Source organism: Thermobia domestica, chromosome 18 (genome assembly GCF_964235325.1).
Source record: "Thermobia domestica chromosome 18, izTheDome1.hap1.1, whole genome shotgun sequence".
NCBI lineage: Eukaryota > Metazoa > Arthropoda > Insecta > Zygentoma > Lepismatidae > Thermobia > Thermobia domestica.
This window is the reverse complement of record NC_137471.1, coordinates 7,406,152-7,426,751: the sequence shown is the minus strand read 5'-3', so window position 1 is coordinate 7,426,751 and position 20,600 is coordinate 7,406,152. Positions and strand designations below refer to the sequence as shown.

At 35.1% G+C, this 20,600-nt stretch overlaps 1 protein-coding gene across 2 annotated transcripts in view; it reads right to left on the bottom strand.

Moving 5' to 3' along the window:
* Nucleotides 1-20,600, bottom strand: part of LOC145675652 (atrial natriuretic peptide-converting enzyme) — a 415,955-nt gene that overhangs the window by 141,026 nt on the left and 254,329 nt on the right. For both annotated transcript variants that reach the window (XM_081746219.1, XM_081746218.1), the window contains exons 5-6: nt 7,115-7,278; nt 835-1,057 (exon numbers count right to left, since the gene is read on the bottom strand). In XM_081746219.1, coding sequence (XP_081602345.1) covers nt 835-1,057; nt 7,115-7,278 — 387 coding nt within the window. The remainder of the gene's footprint in view (nt 1-834; nt 1,058-7,114; nt 7,279-20,600) is intronic.

Below are 20,600 nucleotides of genomic sequence, written 5' to 3'. Positions count from 1 at the left end.
TTAAACTTTTAATTTTACTTTCTCCATGTAGGCAGATTAATATGGTCTCTCGTAAGCGCTGAATGTGCTTCACTTCTGCCACTTAACGGTCACAAGCAGACTTCAACCAATAATAAAGAAGATCACTCGGACTATTTATATGATGAGATATGGATAGACAGCGTTAGTCACCATCAACGTTGTTAAGATGTCAGCGGATTGTTTCCATTAATGAACTCGGCAGCAATAATCACTCTAGTTATCTATTGCAAATAATAATAATAATAATTCAAAATTTCGCTTATATGTATGGAATATTGGCTATAGATAGGCGCCGTTAACCGTTAATACGTTAACGGACTGTTATCAACGAATTTGGTTGAGATAATCTCTCTAGCTACCTATTTAAAAGAACAATTAAAAAATTCGCTTACATATATGAGACGTGGGCTACAGATAGCTGGCGTTAAAGTCGCTATTATCCGTTAATACGTTAACGAATTAACTCAATTAACGAACTCGATTGAGGTAAATGCTCTAGTTATCTGTTGCACAAAAATTCGAACATTCACTTACATAAATAGAACATGGGCCATAAATAATCACCGTTAAAGTCGTCATTATCCGTTAATATGCTAACGGATTTACTATATTAACGAACTCGATCAACGTAATGGCTTAGTTCGTCCAAGAATTATCGTCCGGAGTAACGGACGGATGTACTAACAACGCAATATTATAAGTCTCATTGCGTGATTCTAACAAAACTCCTTCATTGTAGTGGGGGGAAATTATTTTGACCTTAGTTTTAGAGAATTCAAAAAAAAACATAAGAAATAATCACAAAGTACTCACCTGAACGCAATGACATCTTTGATGACTTCGTCTGCTGATGTGTGGCCCAGGACATTGGGATACGAAGTAACATTGTAAGGAAGGCGGGAGCAGTAATCCAGTTGTATTGGTGTACACCGTCGAGGTGGCAGCGACGTGGTCGTTGCATGTGGTTCTCTTGATCTGATGGGAATTTCAGGTGTTGGCAACATTGGGGTTGATACCATGAATACTGTACTTCGTTCTAAGGAAACAATAATAAACATATTTATTCGAAACTAATACTACATATCCTTATACTGTTTTTTTTTATCATTTATAAATAATAAATATCTTTTGACTTACAAAAAGTATATTTGAACTGTTCAATCTAAACTGAGAAATCAATACAACGCATTTAATGAAATGAACTTTAACCCCTTGTGTATCAGTAACATCCATGTGGATGTCATAAAATACTTCATTGTAAAATACCAGTGACATCCATGTAGATGTCATAAAATACTTCGTTGTAAAATACTAGTGACATCCAAGTGGATGTCATAAATTACTCCGTTGCAAAATACCAGTGAAATTCATGTGGATGTCATAAATTACTCCATTGCAAAATACCAGTGAAATCCATGTGGATGTCATAAATTACTCCGTTGCAAAATACCAGTGAAATCCATGTGGATGTCATAAATTACTCCATTGCAAAATACCAGTGACATCCATGTGGATGTAATAAATTACTCCATTGCAAAATACCAGTGACATCCATGTGGATGTCATAAATTACTCCATTGCAAAATACCAGTGACATCCATGTGGATGTCATAAATTACTCCATTGCAAAATACCAGTGACATTTATGTGGATGTCATAAATTACTCCGTTGCAAAATACCAGTGACATCCATGTGGATGTCATAAATTACTGCATTGCAAAATACCAGTGACATCCATGTGGATGTCATAAATTACTCCGTTGCAAAATACCAGTGAAATCCATGTGGATGTCATAAATTACTCGATTGCAAAATACCAGTGACATCCATGTAGATGTCATAAAATACTTCGTTGTAAAATACCAGTGACATCCATGGGTATGTCATGAAAACATCCCTTATTAAGGGTTGTATTAACCCTGGAGATGATGAAATTTAGTGGATACAAGGCAAGAGTTAGTTCTACTGTTTCTCCGTGACAGCATCTTACTGACAGAAAAGACAAGAAAAAAATGTTTTTTCTCAGTAGATCGCAGGCCTAAGGGAGCATTCAATTACAACACTCATGTGTTTGTTTTGCTTTGATGATAAACAATTAGCAACTTCGAAATCGTACTTCGAGATCGAAAAAAAAAGAAAAAAATGTCTTTCATCTCCAGTCAGTGTTCCCAACCTGAAGTAGCATAAAATCCCTTCAGAACATCAAAATTTCCCTGTTTCGGTTCAAATGTTCCACAATGCAAATAATTGTTTTTATCAGTAATGAAATGCTCTCCTCACGCGTTCACAATAACTATGCCCTATATAATAACGGTCTAGACAGTCTTTTAATAGTAAATGGAAATCTGTGGTATTACAGCACGCACATAGAAAAATTACACCTGGAACGCAAGGGTTTAATTTGTTGACATGTCCCTACGTTAGTTAGCCCAGCTGTAGGGAGTTACAATCAAGCTTTAGGTAGTAAAATTCAGAAAATTAGCCCTGAAAACCCGTGACTTGCTACACAATACTCACGCATAAAGAACAGTGATGGAACAACCACGGCCCTCGGGTCCCCGAACCTGCCTGGTCCGCGACATGATTTCTAATCTGACGAATGAAAAGATTATGCTTATCACACATCCTCTTTATAATCGGAAATGTCTTATTTATCTGATCCTAAAACTGGTCATGGCAGGTTTTAGGGAAATTGAAAAATGTCCTTTTATACAGCGGTGTATACAACTGTTCTCACTTGTATCATTGTTGTATAATAAATATATTTGCCAACCTAAGGCTTTTTCTTTTCTTTTTTTTTGACCCGGCGGGAGCTTATGTGGATCGGATCCCATGTTAAGCCGTAGGTCCACGTCTCATATAGCCTTACTGTTGAGAGGGATGCTAAACTTAAAATTAAATCAAATCAAATCTTACCAAACGACAATCGTCGGCTTGGCTCAGTCCAGGGAAGGAAAGACCATCTAAGGTTCGCATACAGTAGTAACGAATCAAGTCCTTCTTGATTGATTCTTTTGATGCCAAAAGTCTCATTCACCACGAGTATATTCGAGAAAGTCAACTTACCAATGACACAGGTTTTACAACAGCTAGAACAGAACGCGAAATTCAGATGACCATTGGCGACGCACTATTTCAGTTTGGCGATAGGGGTTTCGCTTTCACTTTATTTGCCTTTGGTATATATATATATTTCGTTTTATGGTAGCTAAACTGTCTGATTTGGCTACTGTATTCAGACCTGGAGTTTCGTGTCCTGGTCTGCAGGTTACGACTCATGAATGAATGGTCCGTATCAGACAATAGTTAATTAGCTCTGACAATTGGAACATTCTCCACGCAATGTCTCCAGATGCAACTGTAACATTGTTAGGCCGGATTTTGTCCAAAATCCGTGTCACTGCTATTAACCATTTACCATACTCGACAAATTTCGATCCAGTGGAGTATTTCCCGTTCCCGAATCTGGAACTCCATCTCAAAGACAACATGATTGAGGAAGTTGAGATCATTAACGAACAAAGCTGTACACCGAGAAGAAAAGGTGACTTAAAATGTAACACTCCGATTTTGATAAAAGGACACCCTACAAAAACCATCGCATTTCCTCGTCTTTCCGATTTGGGTGAACTTAGGGTATGTTGTAGCTGAGGACGCGCCAGTCAATTGCTTATATAGGACCAACTCCCTATGATCAATCCTGTGACCTCCAGAGGTCACCAAAAGTCACACTGTTACGTAGACTATCCTCATTTGCCGTAGCCCAGTATAACACACAACTATTTTTTAGGCCAAGTTTGAACCAGTTCTACCAACAACCGTTGTGTGACCTTTGGTGACCTCTGGAGGGTACAGGGTTGGTCGTAGGGAGTTGGTCCCATATAAACAATTGACTGGCGGGTCCTCAGCTACAACATATCCAAAAATATCCTAAATCGGACAGACGAGAAAATGCAATGCTGTTTGTACGATGTGACCTTTGGTGACCTCTGGAGGTCACAAGGTTGGTCGTAGGGAGTTGGTTCCATATAGACAACTGACCGAAAGGCAAGGAAAGTTGACGTCCGAAAGGCAAGGCAAAATTGACGTCCGAAAGGCAAGAAGAAGTGGACGGAAGTGAATGAAACTGTGCACATATATTGCAGACGTAAAATGAGGGAATATGTGTTTCGTATTTTCCTAGAAAAAACAGTTGGGTGGGGCACGGATCTCTCGAAACCTTTAATCACGAAATATCAAAAGTGCTACTAGTGATGAGGTCAAGAGTCTCGGTCTTGCAGTTTGTGCAAGAGTCTTGCATGCAAGACCAAGACCAGGAATCCCGATGCAAGACCAAGACCAAGACTCTTGCTCAAGAGTCTTGCACAAGTACCGCCTCAGTGGTAGAGCGGTCACCTTTGGTACATGGGATCCCTGGATCAATCCCAGCTTGCGCCATATGAGTTTTTGGTGTCCAAATACGTGTGTGGGGATTTTCTTGGAGTTTTCCTGTTTCCTTTTACTTTCTTCACTCTACAATTTCATTCATTTCCCATCATCACTGTCTCGATTAGTCTCGGTTCGTAAACGTGGGGCGTTAAACTAGATATTTCATTTAATATCAAAATATATTAACAGTGTTCTTCCAAAATTAAGAGAAATGTAGTATTGAACATCAGCAATTCCGTACACTATAGGTGCCGACAACATGGGTATGGTCTTGGCTCAGAGATTCAAGCATCGTTGGAAATTTTTAATGTGTGCTCATAAAATTAATATTGAAATAACATTTTCATGACATTAACAAAAACTTTGTGCTTGTAACCGCAAGTTTGATTTCATGGCCAGATATTTACACGTTGAATATTTGTTTATCAATATAACTTTTAGCCTCCTTAGGTATATGCAGGCCCGTATTTAAGTAAGTGCTATTCTGTGCTCAAGCACAGAGCGGCAGAATTTAGGGGGGCGGCAACATTTTGTTTTTTAAAAAAAGATTCACAATAAAGTAACATTTAAAAGTAGCACCCGCAGAGTCCCGCGCAAGCGCGAGAAAATGTGTTAATGTGTTTAATTCGCTCTAATTACAGTCGTTATTAATTAGCTAGCTTATCTGATAATTTTTAAAAAAGTCATCCTCCCCCACCCCACCCCAAGGAGTGAGGATGAATTTGAATATCATGAAAACTTATACCGTTAAACTCAGCGATCTCGGAAACTATGAATTCAACACTAATATATGTTACTTTCGATTACTTTTAAAATCTCGCCCCCTCCTTGCTGAGTGGAGTATGACCTTGAAGTTGAATTGGATTAAAACTGTTACAATTCATCTCAGCCACCCGAAAACTATGAATTCAACTCTAATATTGCTCGTTTTCGATTATTTTTGAAATGCTCCCATGTTATTTTTATGGGGACTTTGCACCCCATATCTCAGCTCAGGTGTGACCTAGGAACCTGGAACAGGTCATTTTAATCATTTCTTTGGGACTTTAAAACATACTAAAATTTCATGTTTCTATTTATGATGGTTCTCGGGTTGAAAAGCGCTACAGACGAAAGCTCAAGAATGAATATAATGCATTTTCTCCGGACGGTAAATTAAAACTTACATGAATAAATTTCATGCCAATATTGAGAGAATGTGTTCCCAATAGATAAGTGGCTAAACTCGTTGCCTAGTAATCAAGGAGTCCCAGGTTCGATTACCGGTAGGGACACAAATGGTTTGAACCCCAAGTTAAGCTGTAGGTCCCGTCCTTAGTACGTCATCATCATCCCATGGAAGGCAATGGCAAATTGACATGAGTTCATTTTTCCCAGGGACCTTCGGGTCAAACACCTACCTTTGGGCAGAACACTACATCGTAATCATAATTGAGGGAAGTAGGCCATTTAAAATTACGTTGTAACTTTTGTAACTTGTCATACCTAAACTGCTACTGAACAAAAGCTGGTATGTTTGCAAAATCACGGTTTCTTTACTTGTTTGAAATATAAGTTTGTGCAGGGGGGGGATTATTTAGAGCACAGGGGCGCACATAAATGCGGGCCTGGGTATACGACACATCAATAATTGAGCGATATAACATTATACAACAATAAATAATCCATATTCACAAGTGAGAGTGATTTTGTACAGTTACTTAAAATAACTTGGAATTTGATCACATAACTTGGACTTATTTCTAATATGTCAAAAGTATTTATATGAATTGAGATTACACAAAAGGCATAGATAATTGAGTCGCTTTAAGTCTTCATTCAAATTATTCTAAAATATTAAGAGGTTTGATTATAATCATTATTATTTTATTTTTTCTCTCTTTTTTTGGCCAATATTGCTAAACATATTATTATCATTGTCATCATAGCTATTCTGCCATTATTGGCAGATCACTTGCAGCAGCTGAGAAGCTTAGATGTACGGTGATCCTCAGCTAGTCTCTTCGTCTTGACGCAGTAATTTTCTTCCTTCAACTACAGCCTCCTTCTTCCACTCCTTCTCTTTCTTTCCACCATACCCTCTAGCATTTCCCTCATTATACAGTTACTCTTCAGCCAATGTTCCTCCTCTTAATTATATCTAAAATTCTTCTTTTCTCCCTACTGGTACTATTTCTAAAACCTTATTTGTTTTCCGTTCAATCCAGTTCATTCTCTCCTTTATTTTCCTTAAGGAAACTTTTTTGTGTTAAGGAACAAAATTTCGTATTAAACATAAAGTTTGCACTAAAATAAATGTTTTGCATTAAGGAAAAATATTTTGAATCAAAGAAAAGTGTTTTGTATTAAGTATAAATATTTTGAATTAATAATAAATGTTTTGTATTAAGGAAAGAGTTTTACATTAATTTGTTTTGCCTTAAAGAAACACGTTTTTCGTTAGTTTCCTTGTGCTATCCAAATTTATTAGCCATTCTTTATTTCAAGAGATATGTATACATGAATATCCACCTACGCTGCACTTCACCCACGACATAAAAGCTGAATGACTCAGTACATGACACAGTAAACCATATAACATGTTATAACAACTTTCCTTTTATTAATCTGGTCAACTCTATGAGGAAACTGGAAATATTCAAAGTAAAAGAAAACAACTCTTACCTTGTACTTCTAAACTATTTGGATCAATGGTAAGGTTATCAAAATAAGGAGACTTCAGTTCGATATCCCTCGTCAAAACAAGGAATAAATCGGTGGAATCAACATCCAGTCTTCGGGCGTTGAAATGAAGGTTAAAATGTACTATAAGATCCCGGCCTTCCGTTCTGAAATAGTAAAACATAGTATATTCTGTAAGTTATCACACATTCTATTTTAGCAATTATTCTTATATGTTTTGTTTGTCAATTATCATAATTTATCATAATTAATTACCACAAATTCAATATTGCCATTTACATAAATTGAAGTTACCACAAATTCAATTGTCAGTTATTTGTGTTTTATGACAAAGTCAGCATAGAATGTAGATTCAGCTATGAATTCCTCAAATTACCGTTACAAACGAAAGGAAGAGAAGCTCCTTCATGGCTAGGCGGTTAGCGTACGCTCCTTTGGCGTGCGAGACCCGGGTTTGATTCCCGGCGGGAGGTCATGTGGTTCGGATTCCACGTTAATCAGTAGGTCCACGTCTCATGTAGCCTCGCTGCTGAACGGGACGTTAAAACTCAAAATCACCTCAACTTAAAGAAAGGAAGAGATTTGTCTGTCTGCTACAGAGTGTTTTGAAGATAAGATAATACTGAAAGCAAAATATTGTTTCTCCAACAATTATTTATGAATAGTGTATGTGAAACAATCGTCGTATGTGAATACACGTCTTACAATAGTGTATTCAGATATCAAAAGTTAATTTCAAGATAACTAACTTGGATCAACGATGATTTATGGATTTTTTAATCATTAAACAATGTTAAACACTAGACAAAATAGTTGAACAAAGTTAAAGGTAAACCTATTCTCTGCCAAATGCAATATATATATATATATATAGGGTGGCCCAAAAGTAGATATACAGTCTCGTACTGATCAGCTCATGGCATTTTATATCATTTACTTATTATCCACACAGGTATTAGGCCTAACTTCGTTTCTTCATTGTTTGTTCCTAATGTCTTTTCAATTATACCTGAAGCTTCGAACAGACCGAAGTAAATAAATGCATTGTCTTAGTAAATTAATCGATGCTGGTCTGTATACCTACTTTTGGGCCATTATATATATACAGGATAGTAAGAAACTATTTGAACGAACTTCGGGAGGTGATTTCTGACACCGAAACAAGCAAAAAAAAAAAAAAAAGTCCTGAAACTTTGGTCAGTGAGGAATAGTTTCAGCGATATAAGGTGCCGAAAGCGTGGGAAAAATGAACTTCAGAGGGCTGTAATTGTAAATCAACGATACGTAGAGAGTGTGGTTTACAACAACTGATACTTATGCATAGCACGGTTCGGAAGTCTAAAATACAATACAATTTCCCAAAAAATAACAATTCAAGTTCCTATACGCAAGCCTTCACATATTCCTCGGATAGGCAACCTGTAGGATATAAAGATTGGTCAATTTCCTTAAAAGATAGTAGTGACAGAAGTGGTTAAAACATTGAACCAGTTAAATTTATGTCGTGGCATATCAGCAGAAAGAAGGCGATAGCAGTAAGAAAACTTTATTACAAATTAAACGGCTGCCTATAATAATCGAGTTTACATGGTGTATACAGTACTAGCCCAGAAAGAAAGTACTGCATATCATAGGCGCCGACTCTGGGGGGAAGGACACTTTTGGCTCTCAATATTTAAAGATGGGATCCTATCCCCTCCCCCCAATATAGTCCAGTCGAGGAAGAATTAACAAAGAGGAGCAAGAATTTCTGTCGTAAACTTCATTGTGCCTTTAATTCAATATTAGGAACAGCCTTATTAGATAGAAAATGCCGTTTTTAAAATGGTGTTTTTAATAGGGCACTGACGCTTCAACCAACACTCTGGCAGCACTGATATGAAAAGTAAAGGTCAATGTGGTGCACAAAGTTGCAGTGAAGTTCCCAAATTTTGAACTTGAAATTGTTTTAATGCCTTTAGACAAATTTGACTTAGATAGTGATGAATTTCGCACCGAAGTAGCGGACTGAGTGGGGCCTTCATCAAGCAGTTGATAGAAAACGACTGAATATGATGATATAATTATTCATTGTTTGGGCGCCTCCAATATTTTCTTCAAGTCGACGCCTATACTGGATATAAAGAAATATTTAAAGATTATATGTAGGGAGTTCCTCAGTTCCTGCACGGAGAAATCGCCCTTAGAATATGTAAGTTGAAATAGATGAAATATTTATTACCGTCAAACATAAGAATGCATACAAAACTTACTTATAATAAATATATTGGATCGATAGAAGTAGAAGAAAATTTAACTGCAAGATTTGTCTCGAGAAGACTAACGGATAACGCAGGCGGAATAAAAGTCCATTTGTAAATAGCACGTTGAAACTGTGTTGGACGTCATTATTCAAATAAATAAATACGTGTAAATAAATGATGAATGCAAAAAAAAAAAAAAAAAATCAATTGATTCTAACACAGTCATGAATATGTATTTCTCGACGTGATTGCTTTAAAGCAGGACTTCTCAATCTGTAGGTCGTGAGAAGGCTTCATGGGAGTCGCGAAGATAAGCGGAAGAGATAAATATAATTAAAATGGAATACCGGAACGTATTTCTAAATAGTATTTTGAATTTTGTGTGATAGGCATATTTTAATTTTTATATTGTACTCTTAGGAACAACAAAAAATAGGCCTACTAAACATTTTCAACAGGTGCAGAGTTGTTTAAAAATCAATTTAAATGAAAGAGGTTCGATATGAAACTAATAAGAACTGCATATTGAAATACCAGAAAAATACAAATGCAACAAAACCTGCATACCGAAATACAACTAAAATTGAAAACTAATGAGATACCTGAGCATGGTGTGGTTTCACTACAACAGCAATGTCCGGTTCAACCTTCGTGACGCACATTATCGTCATTTAAAATACTCAAGAACTTTTTTTAACAACTGTCCAAATTTTAAAACCAAAATTAGAAATCACTTTATTCTTTTATCATATAACCCAAAAATTAGTGGAGTTATGAAGTTTTAAAATTTTTCAAACGACCTCCATTTTGAAACAGTATGACAGATCGGATTCGATATTTGTAATATGAATGAACTGACCAAATTTGGTTTCAATCCATTCCCTTTTAGGGAAGTTACTGTATCCACTATATACAAGAAATGGATTCTACTATTATTGAAATAGATGGATATCGTGAGGTCTCCGCAATAGGAATATTAAAAATCCCACGCAAGCTTATTACAAACCAGAAATTATAAGAGGGTCTCTGGCAAGAGAATGTAATAAAATGAGGGTCACGATAGAAATTAGGTTGAGAACCACTGCTTTAAACAAAATTGCACGTTTAATAATAATAATAATAATAATAATAATAATAATAATAATAATAATAATAATAATAATAATAATAATAATAATAATAATAATAATAATGGGAATTCTAACCTGAAAATGCTGCCTTATTATTACTTTAAGTACAGTACAGAGACTGCAATGTGCGCTATCATCATTATACACAAAAGAACTTTACAAGTCAAATAAGAGAAAGATTTTTAATGGCTCAAAAAGAGCTGAAGAGACGAGAGGGCCGGAAGAAGAAAATTTCACTTTGTACATATTTCTCTTCTTACAACCACGTTTACTGACAATAAACAGAGTAATAAAACATAATTTTCCGATAATGTATACAGTTTTGGTCGATATTTCTCTCTTCATTTGTTTCTTTTTTTTTTTTTTTTTTCATGAGAAAATATTTCTAAAAGAAACTAACAAGGCTTGTGTATATGATAAATAACACGTTTTGACCAAATTGTTCTGTTCCACTTACCACGAATCAATGGTTATTCTTTGTGTATGATTTTTCTTTTCAAGTTTTCTCTTTGTTAAAAAAAGAAACAGGACTATATTTAATAAGTTATTTCGATCCATGCACTATCAAACTGTTTTTATGTATCTCTTTCTTCTTTTCGGAAACAAAGAAAGAGAAAATCTTACAAAAAAAGAAAATAGAAAGAGGGTAGAAGTACAAAAGAAAATAATCAACTGAAGGTGATGAATAAAGGATTTGTAAAGCATAAAGATGATGAACTGTCTGGCATAAAATGATACAAGAAAAAAAGGTATCTAACAGATAATGAACACAGTTGCCAAGCCAAGGATATAAATAAGCACAGTAGTTAATATTAAACATTTCCAAAGCTAAATTTATTTATTTGTTTATTGCAAATAAACGTTAGAAAGATAAAAGTAATGTTGATTACAACAAAATGGTCGGTGTCAAAATAGGATGGGAGAAAGTACAACAGGTGACTAGTTTTTCGATATTTTGGTAATATTATTGGTGCGCACGTAAAGTGCGAATGTGAAATAGGAGCAAAGATAATAAATAGAAGCAAGGATTTTAGGAATGATCCAAAGAATGTATCAAAAGATTGCGATCTTGGCCAATAACTAGTTTTTGGATCAGGGGCCACAAAATTTTTGAACGGCCCCTAAATCGAGTTATCGTATTTTCTACGGAATAAGCACATCATACTGAGTTAAGTGATAGTTTGGGTTTGACTACACCTACACTATATGTAGTTCTCCAGATATAAGGCTTACAAGAAAATTTTTGATTGAAACATATTGGACACACCCCCCCCCCCCCGAAAAAAAACAGCGAAAGAAGTGTTTAGGAAGAAGAAAAGTCTATTTTGTTGGCTCTTTAACAAATGCAGGGTATGGTACTATGCAAACGAGATGAAATAGATTGGATCTTTTTAAAATGTGAGTTTTAAAAAAATGTTATATATATCCTAACCTAACTATATGTAAAACTACATGAACTGACATAAAATAAACGGGTTATTCCAGTTGGCGTAGAAAGTTGAAATTTGGCATGATTGTAGCTTTTTGGAACTAACCCACAGGAAACTTGTCAAAAGTGAATATTTTTTAATTTTTAGGGGGCTAAAGGGAGAATGAAGAAATTCCCTATATTATTTAAATGGGCCTTTTTTTGGATCTATGATCTCATATTTTAGGTACCTGGATTTGGAATAATAACTTGAAATTCGGTATGCTTGTACATGTTCGTTAGCGTTACCTAACTAAATCTCCAAAAATAAAAAATAAAAAATCCAGCTGTAGAGTGGTTTTATGGGGAATTGAAAAATCTTTCTTATATTATTTATATAGGACGTTTTTTACACCCCAAAATGTTTAGGCACTTCTGGCAGGACTAGAATGCTGAAATTGGGCATGATTGTCAATTTAAAAATTGCATGGTCGTAGGCCGAATAAACGCGGGAGTCAGGGGCGAAGCGCCCGGCTGGGCTACGGACTAGAATGGGGGCCTTTGCTAAGTACGAAGTTTTATTGGCTCACGGGGCCGTACTGATATGAGCAAGAGGACCCGTGAAGATTTTTCGGAAAGACGAACTTAGGTTTCCGCAAAAATTCGACCATGTCCTACAGGTCCTGCGCCTCGTGATCCCTGCGGGGCCCGTTGGGTCTCGGGTCCTTGGCGCTCGCCAAGTAGCCAACGTGGCCAGTACAGCACTGATGTGGACAAGAAAGAAAAAAGTCAGCTACTTTGGAAAGAAAATGAATGAAGAAATGCTAGAAATAGAAATAGTAGGGGAGTAAATTACAATTTTAGGTGTATCTAAAAAGGGGAAGAGAAATTGGTTGAATTATTGGCTCAGAAGGAACTGAATCATAATGGCAGTGACGTAATTTGGGGAGTGCAGGGACAAATACCCCCCGCTCCTCCCCCGAGCTTGATCAATATATATTTTAATTAATAGTATAGTAATATACTAATAAAAGACGTAATACTGACAAGTAAACCTTACGTTTGGGTGAATCGAGTTGCTGACTGAGACACATATGAGAAAGTAGTACTAAATGTGGTCAGTATTTCAGTGAAGTTTTAGGTGCGAAGCTTTAGGGGTTTAGGAGATACAGCTACCAGAACATCACATGGAAGTACAGAATAGTCTTCATACAGTTGGAGGTAAAAGCTCTGTAAGACCTCTTGTAACGACAAAAGGTGAATAACAAATATATGGGTACATATTAGGACTAGGGGGAAGTCATATAGTAAGGGTATACCTGACGGCGGCCATCTTGAAATCCGCCATTTTGAATTAAGGTTAAGTTTTTAAAATAGGAATAGGGTCATGTGATACATGATTTAAGGCGAAAATTTAATCAGAAGAACAATGGTGACGTTAATTTTGATTTACGCGCAATTGGTAAAAAGTTACAGGGAAATTAAATATTGTTGCAGCATATGTATTATTCCTTTACCTCACCTTGTAAATTTTGTGTTAATGATAATAATTAAATAAAAAGCGGGTGGATAAATATTAGGTCTATGGTAAGAGTTGCCTTGATGGCGGCCATGTTCAAATCCGCCATTTTGAATCAGACAAAAGTTTTAAACAAAACGCATAACAGTGACACCTTATTAATAGCAAATTTTACCATAAATCCAACGATATAACCATTTTTGCTTTATCATTAACCAGCATTTGTTATCGCAAATACAAGTTGCTAATTTAAGGAAAAATGATCAAAGTGGAATTGAGTCATAAGTCAACTTGGGTCTTTCTTCCAGAAAAGTCCTCAATTAGTACAATCAGTATGTAGTTCAAAAAAGAGTGCATGACTTGCACAAATGCTCTGCTCATAGTGAGCACACCTGACAAAGGCAATCCAGTTACACTTGACACATTTGTCGTTACCAATTCCGTCAAAGCAGTAGTCGTAAGGAGCGATCCATTTAATTTTGTGCTGGTTAATGATAAAGCAAAAATGGTTATACCGTTGGAGTTATGGTAAAATTTGCTATTAATAAGGTGTCACTGTTATGCGTTTTGTTTAAAACTTTTGTCTGATTCAAAATGGCGGATTTGAACATGGCCGCCATCAAGGCAACTCTTACCATAAACCTAATATTTATCCACCCGCTTTTTATTTAATTATTATCATTAACACAAAATTTACAAGGTGAGGTAAAGGAATAATACATATGCTGCAACAATATTTAATTTCCCTGTAACTTTTTACCAATTGCGCGTAAATCAAAATTAACGTCACCATTGTTCTTCTGATAAAATTTGCGCCTTAAATCATGTATCACATGACCCTATTCCTATTTTAAAAACTTAACCTTAATTCAAAATGGCGGATTTTAAGATGGCCGCCGTCAGGTATACCCTTACTATATGACTTCCCCCTAGTCCTAATATGTACCCATATATTTGTTATTCACCTTTTGTCGTTACAAGAGGTCTTACAGAGCTTTTACCTCCAACTGTATGAAGACTATTCTGTACTTCTATGTGATGTTCTGGTAGCTGTATCTCCTAAACCCCTGGAGCTTCGCACCTAAAACTTCACTGAAATACTGACCACATTTAGTACTACTTTCTCATATGTGTCTCAGTCAGCAACTCGATTCACCCAAACGTAAGGTTTACTTGTGAGTGCCCCATCTTGGTACCTCCAAAGAAAAACCAAAATGATGCTGCTATATGAGGGATGTACCAAATTTCACAGAAGTAAATCCCCACGAGCGGGTTTGCATATCCAGGCTCCTAACTATGAAAAACATTTACGATCACTCCAACCCCAATCATTTCACAGATTCAACCTGTTGTATATAAGTTATTACGACGTGAAATTGAATGTAGTTTATACGAAAAATACTTTCATGTATTGCAAGACCTGTAACGCCCAAATATTCACCATAAACTTATAGTCGTATCGACATAAACAAAATAAAGTGTGGAGCAGGAAACCACTTTACACATAAGTCTAAAGAAGCTCAGTGAAGACGTACGAACTGGTCGAGTGGTTTTCGTCAATAGTCTATCAATCATAAGTTTATGCGTTCAAACCCTGTAGGAAGTATTCGTTTTATTTTATTTTCTTAAAAGTGTGTTCCTAATTTCATCAGAGGGCTTAGAACATTTCTTTGAATAAATCTTTGGCAACTACTTTTCTCTCAAATTCGATTAGAAGGGAACAATATATAAATTGCAAATCTAAAATCCACAGCTGAAAACAAAATATTAAGTATGTTCAAGATTTCATTATTATCCTTTGATTTGTAATGAAAAACTAATTATAAGCATTGATAATTTCATAAGATTCTCCCCGGGTAATGGTCAATATATGAATGAAAGGAAATTGATAGAACATTAATAGTCCACTTTGAGCATGATCGAAGATATGGCCACGAAAGGAGAAATTTATGTCGACAGGATCTCAAATTCTCCCACAAGTCATGCCCTGAAATCATCACTGTTTGAGAGGTTTCCTAGGTAGAATATTACATTTATTTCTCGTTCTACGTTTTGAAATTACAAAATCATAATTTTAAAGAGAACTATAATACGATAACCATAAAGATTTAAAGAACTAATGAAGTAAATATTATTGTGTAAGTTATCGATTTCTAATCGTATTAAAACTAGAATATTTGTTTGCATCGCACTTTAAAGTAAATCCTCTCTCTATAATTCTTACTGGAAATCATGTTTAACTCCAATTACTTAATCAATATTTTTATTAATATATTTTTATTGTAATATTGTTACTATTCAAAGTCGTATATACACTTCATTTTCCAAAGCAAAACCTCGCAAATGTATAGTGGGCTAGTGAATATTATCAAATAAATTATCATTTAGTTTACGTAAATACTGCATCGCCTGATTTGAAACTTCGTACTTTAACTAATAATAATAATAATAATAATAATAATAATAATAATAATAATAATAATAATAAATCATAGCCATCTCATAAGAATTTCAGGCTTACTCAATAAATGAATTCAACGTGGTCTCTATTCGAAGTTCTATTTATTCGAATCCGATAGAAATACAAAGAGAAACTTCGAGAACAGGTAAAAGAAAAATGTTCTTTGAAGGGACTGGAACTAACCTACAGCGATACATTCCTATTATAATTAATCTGTACCCATTTTACCAACACTGATCAGAGGCGCAATAATTAAGCATATAGCTTAGATGTAATTAAAAGAAAGAACGCTGTTATTGACAGGACATGTTGTCATGGGAAAAGACTATGACAAAAACTATCAGTTTGTTATTGACAAGATTATTAGTTGTTATGGGAAAGATCATTACTGAGTTATACACACGAAATTGGAAGATATGTACAAAAGCTATGGTTGCTGTTGATATTTCATGTACGTATAAAACAGAAGAATAAATCGACGATATCTGGACACAATTAATGTTTATGGTTAGTAATTAGTAGTTGATATATTTATTATAATAACGTAGTGATTTAAAGGTACATAAACGAATCAAGGCTAAAGCGAAGTGTTTTTATAATATATTTCGTTTTATCTGGTGCCGAAGACACGGGACTATACTATACTATTTAGTTCCGAAGAATAGTAAGAACTGAGTTTATGTGTATACGTATTTTATGAGTTTCACTACTTTAAGAAGTGGGAAGAGAATCCAAAGAATTAGCAATATGCAGGATTCCGAGATTGAAGAAGTACCCAGTATTTCAAATGAAACCATATCTGGAAATGCCGTAACTGTGTCTGAACATTTCTATTCTAATCTTGTTGATACGATTAGTCAATTACTAGATGCTAAATTTGATCAACAACAAAAATTGTACGAAGAAAAGCTAGATAAAAAGCTAGAACAGATACTAGATGCTAAATTCGAACAATACAATAAAAAGCTAGAACAGATACTAGATGCTAAATTCGAACAACACAATGAAAAGCTAAAACAGAAATTTGATCGACAACAAAAATTGTACGATGAAAAGCTAGATGAAAAGCTAGATGAAGATGGACGAAACGAAAATAGTGAAGAACAAGATGGTAATGAAACCATAGAACCTGTGACGAATGATGATACGGAAGATGCTACAATTGAAGAATAACCGTCATCTCCGGTCAAGAAAACCTCCACTACTACTACAGGCGTATTCAAAATTGAAGTGAAAGGTCTGCCGAGATTATACCGGTTAGGGAAATTGAAGAAATTGTTGACTGATAATTTGAAGTTGGGAAGCCATACTATTAAGTCGCCGAAAAGAGCGAGTTCTTGGATTTATTTGATCTTCAAAACTGAAGAAGACCAACAGATGGCAGTAAAGATTTTGAATGGATACAGTTGGAAGAAGCGAGTTCTTTCAGCCGAAGTTGTCGAAGCTGATCAACGTAAGCGAAAATTGGAAAACTCTGTTGATAAGGATTATAAAAAGGCGAAAGTTCAGTTATCCGTAGAAGACAGAATAAAACAGGCTACAATACCTTTGTGGGATGTTAATTATAGAGAACAGTTGAAGAAGAATACTGAAGAAATAAAATCTTCACTCACGCGACTAATGGATTTGTTGCCGAGAAGGAATTTAGATTTAACAAATTGGGCAGAAGAAAGAAAAGAGAAGAATGAAGGACTTGCTGACTTTCTGAAGCATTCGTCTATAGAGAAGATTACGGATGATTTGAAAGATTATGTCCAAAACAGAGAAAGAAACTGCTTGAACGTAACATCGCTCTATTTCCAGATCTTCAATGAAAAGGAAGAAGGTGAGAAACCTCCACCACTACAGCTGTTGTTCAAGAAAGAATATGTGAAAGAAACTATATGTGACATGAATTTTCGAGTATCTCCAGATTATTATTTTCAAGTGAATACTTTGATGCTGTATACTTCCATCGCAGGAATGGTTGAAGTTGACGAAGAAACTTCCTTGGTAGATGTGTGTTGTGCCATTGGAGGAATTGGATTTATTTTTGCTAAGAGTTGTGCTCAAATTCTTAGCATAGATGTAGTTGAAGATGGCTGTATTCCCGTTTGTGACTTATCGTTTAGCTTGATTGAATCTTTTGGCCATGTAACTTAGATTTGAGTTACGGATGGATAACAATTCCTAATTTATTCTCTCAGATGTTATGAGTTGTGTTATGAATACTTCATTTGGACTTTATATTTGAGCAACATGTTATGATGTGATTAATTTATCTTATCTTTGTATTAACTTTGAACGTTATGTTTACCTTTATTTTACTTTACATGTTCAAAAGAGATTTGATTGTGTTAACTTGAAATCCATGACAGTGAACTTAAATTGAAGCTTTTAAATGTAATTATTACCTTCTGATCTTGTTGTTGACGTGTGATATGGTGGCAATCTTAATTGTAAATAATGTTGTTTGTATATGAATGTTATCGCTCAATGTAAAAGAGGAACAATTAACTAGTAACTCTGTGTAAGTCATCAGTTACTTATAATTTTGAATAGACCCACAAATAATATTTTTTAATGAATCAACGCTTTATGATATGTGATTAGTAATAAAAGAAAAATGTTGTTATAAATGAATTGATATATATATGGAGAAAGAAGAGAAGAGAAAACTACTTATATTGATGTAATAATAATAATTAATAGGAGAGTTGATTTAGTAATAATTAGTACGAGGGCTATTCAAAAAGTGAGTGTTTTGAAAATATACAGGGTTCTTTCCTTCACTATAATACTGTTACGGAATTCCCGTTCTGGGCGACATTCATACAGCGATACATTCCTATTATAATTAATCTGTACCCATTTTACCAACACTGATCAGAGGCGCAATAATTAAGCATATAGCTTAGATGTAATTAAAAGAAAGAACGCTGTTATTGACAGGACATGTTGTCATGGGAAAAGACTATGACAAAAACTATCAGTTTGTTATTGACAAGATTATTAGTTGTTATGGGAAAGATCATTACTGAGTTATACACACGAAATTGGAAGATATGTACAAAAGCTATGGTTGCTGTTGATATTTCATGTACGTATAAAACAGAAGAATAAATCGACGATATCTGGACACAATTAATGTTTATGGTTAGTAATTAGTAGTTGATATATTTATTATAATAACGTAGTGATTTAAAGGTACATAAACGAATCAAGGCTAAAGCGAAGTGTTTTTATAATATATTTCGTTTTAAACCTTTAAGATTTCCTTACAATTTACAGACAAATGCCTTAGACACTTTGTTTCTTTTCTTTAAGATAACTGATTCACTAACGTATCTGAGTAAGTTGTTTCTATTTTCTACTCGGTTATACACGTTTTACAATCATTTCGTTTAAGCTTGAACGACAGGAACGCGAATACAAAAACATCTAGGACAATTAAAATTCTCCCACCGGGAAGCGAACCCGGGACCCCTGCTCGAAATTTGTATCAAGAGCGCCCTAGACAATATCATTTTACATGAGATACCGTTATCACGACTCACTTATCTGCTTTTCGATTTCGAGCCGTTTTGAAAATCGTAATTTATTTTCACGTTTCTAAACAGTTGAAAACGGAAAGCCACTAGATGACTTGTGATAACGGTACCTTACGCAAAATAATATTGTCCAAGACTAGGGGGAAAAAAGAAGGAACCGGTTTGGATTCGAGATATGGGTTTGAGATATAAATTTTATTAAATTGTATACAATATAATATTGCACCAACTTTAAAGCATTTTAAATGTGCTTAATTCATCTGGATAAGTTAAAAGTGAGAAATAGATTTGAAGAAACCTCTTTAAGTGAAGCTGAGAGTCTGACAGTTGACTGGACACAAGTGATGTTCTTCTCGTTTTATGTGTGTCAGCTTTCATATATCTGTCAGATCATGATAATGTTCATCTTTTAAAAAATAAAGGAGAATGTGAACTAATTACGCAATTTCTAGATTTAAAAAAAAATATTTTAAGAGTAAACTGATAGCATTGCTAATATGTCTGTGGCATCAGAACCATCTACTTCAGCAACAGATTGGAATGCAGGTGAGCTTACCGATGGAGAATTTCGCTCCTCCAAGGAAAAATTGAAGTGACGCCCCTGCTATTAATATGTCATAGTGTTGTTTCATCCTTCAATGGAATTATTGGATTCTTAATTTGGAAGTTAGCGTCCCGTTCAGCGTCGAGGCTATATGAGACGTGGATCTACAGGTTAAAATGGGATCCGAACAAGATGAGCTTCGACGGGGAATCGAACCCGCCTCCCGCAGCCAAGGTGCATATACACATACCATACAGCAACGAGGAATGTAGAGCTGTTGGAATATAATAAGAAACAAATTTACAAAGAGCAACTTCAGATAATTTTATAATTGTTTACAGTGGCGGTCCTAGAGGAAAAAACTGGGGACAGTTCTCAACGTTGCATAATATATGCTGTCCTGCTGTCCATAATCTACATTCTCTTTCCTTCTTCTTTTGCCTTCCTACCAGGGGAAGGAAGGAATTCCCTCACATATTAATTTTATCTCTCTCTCTCTCTCTCTCTCTCTCTCACACACACACACCTTCACTTACAAATCTATAAATACCACACTGGATGAATTGGTACAATTGAACACTAATTTAGACCTAAATGAGACGATTAAAAAAGAAAAAGAAAACAGCAACAAAG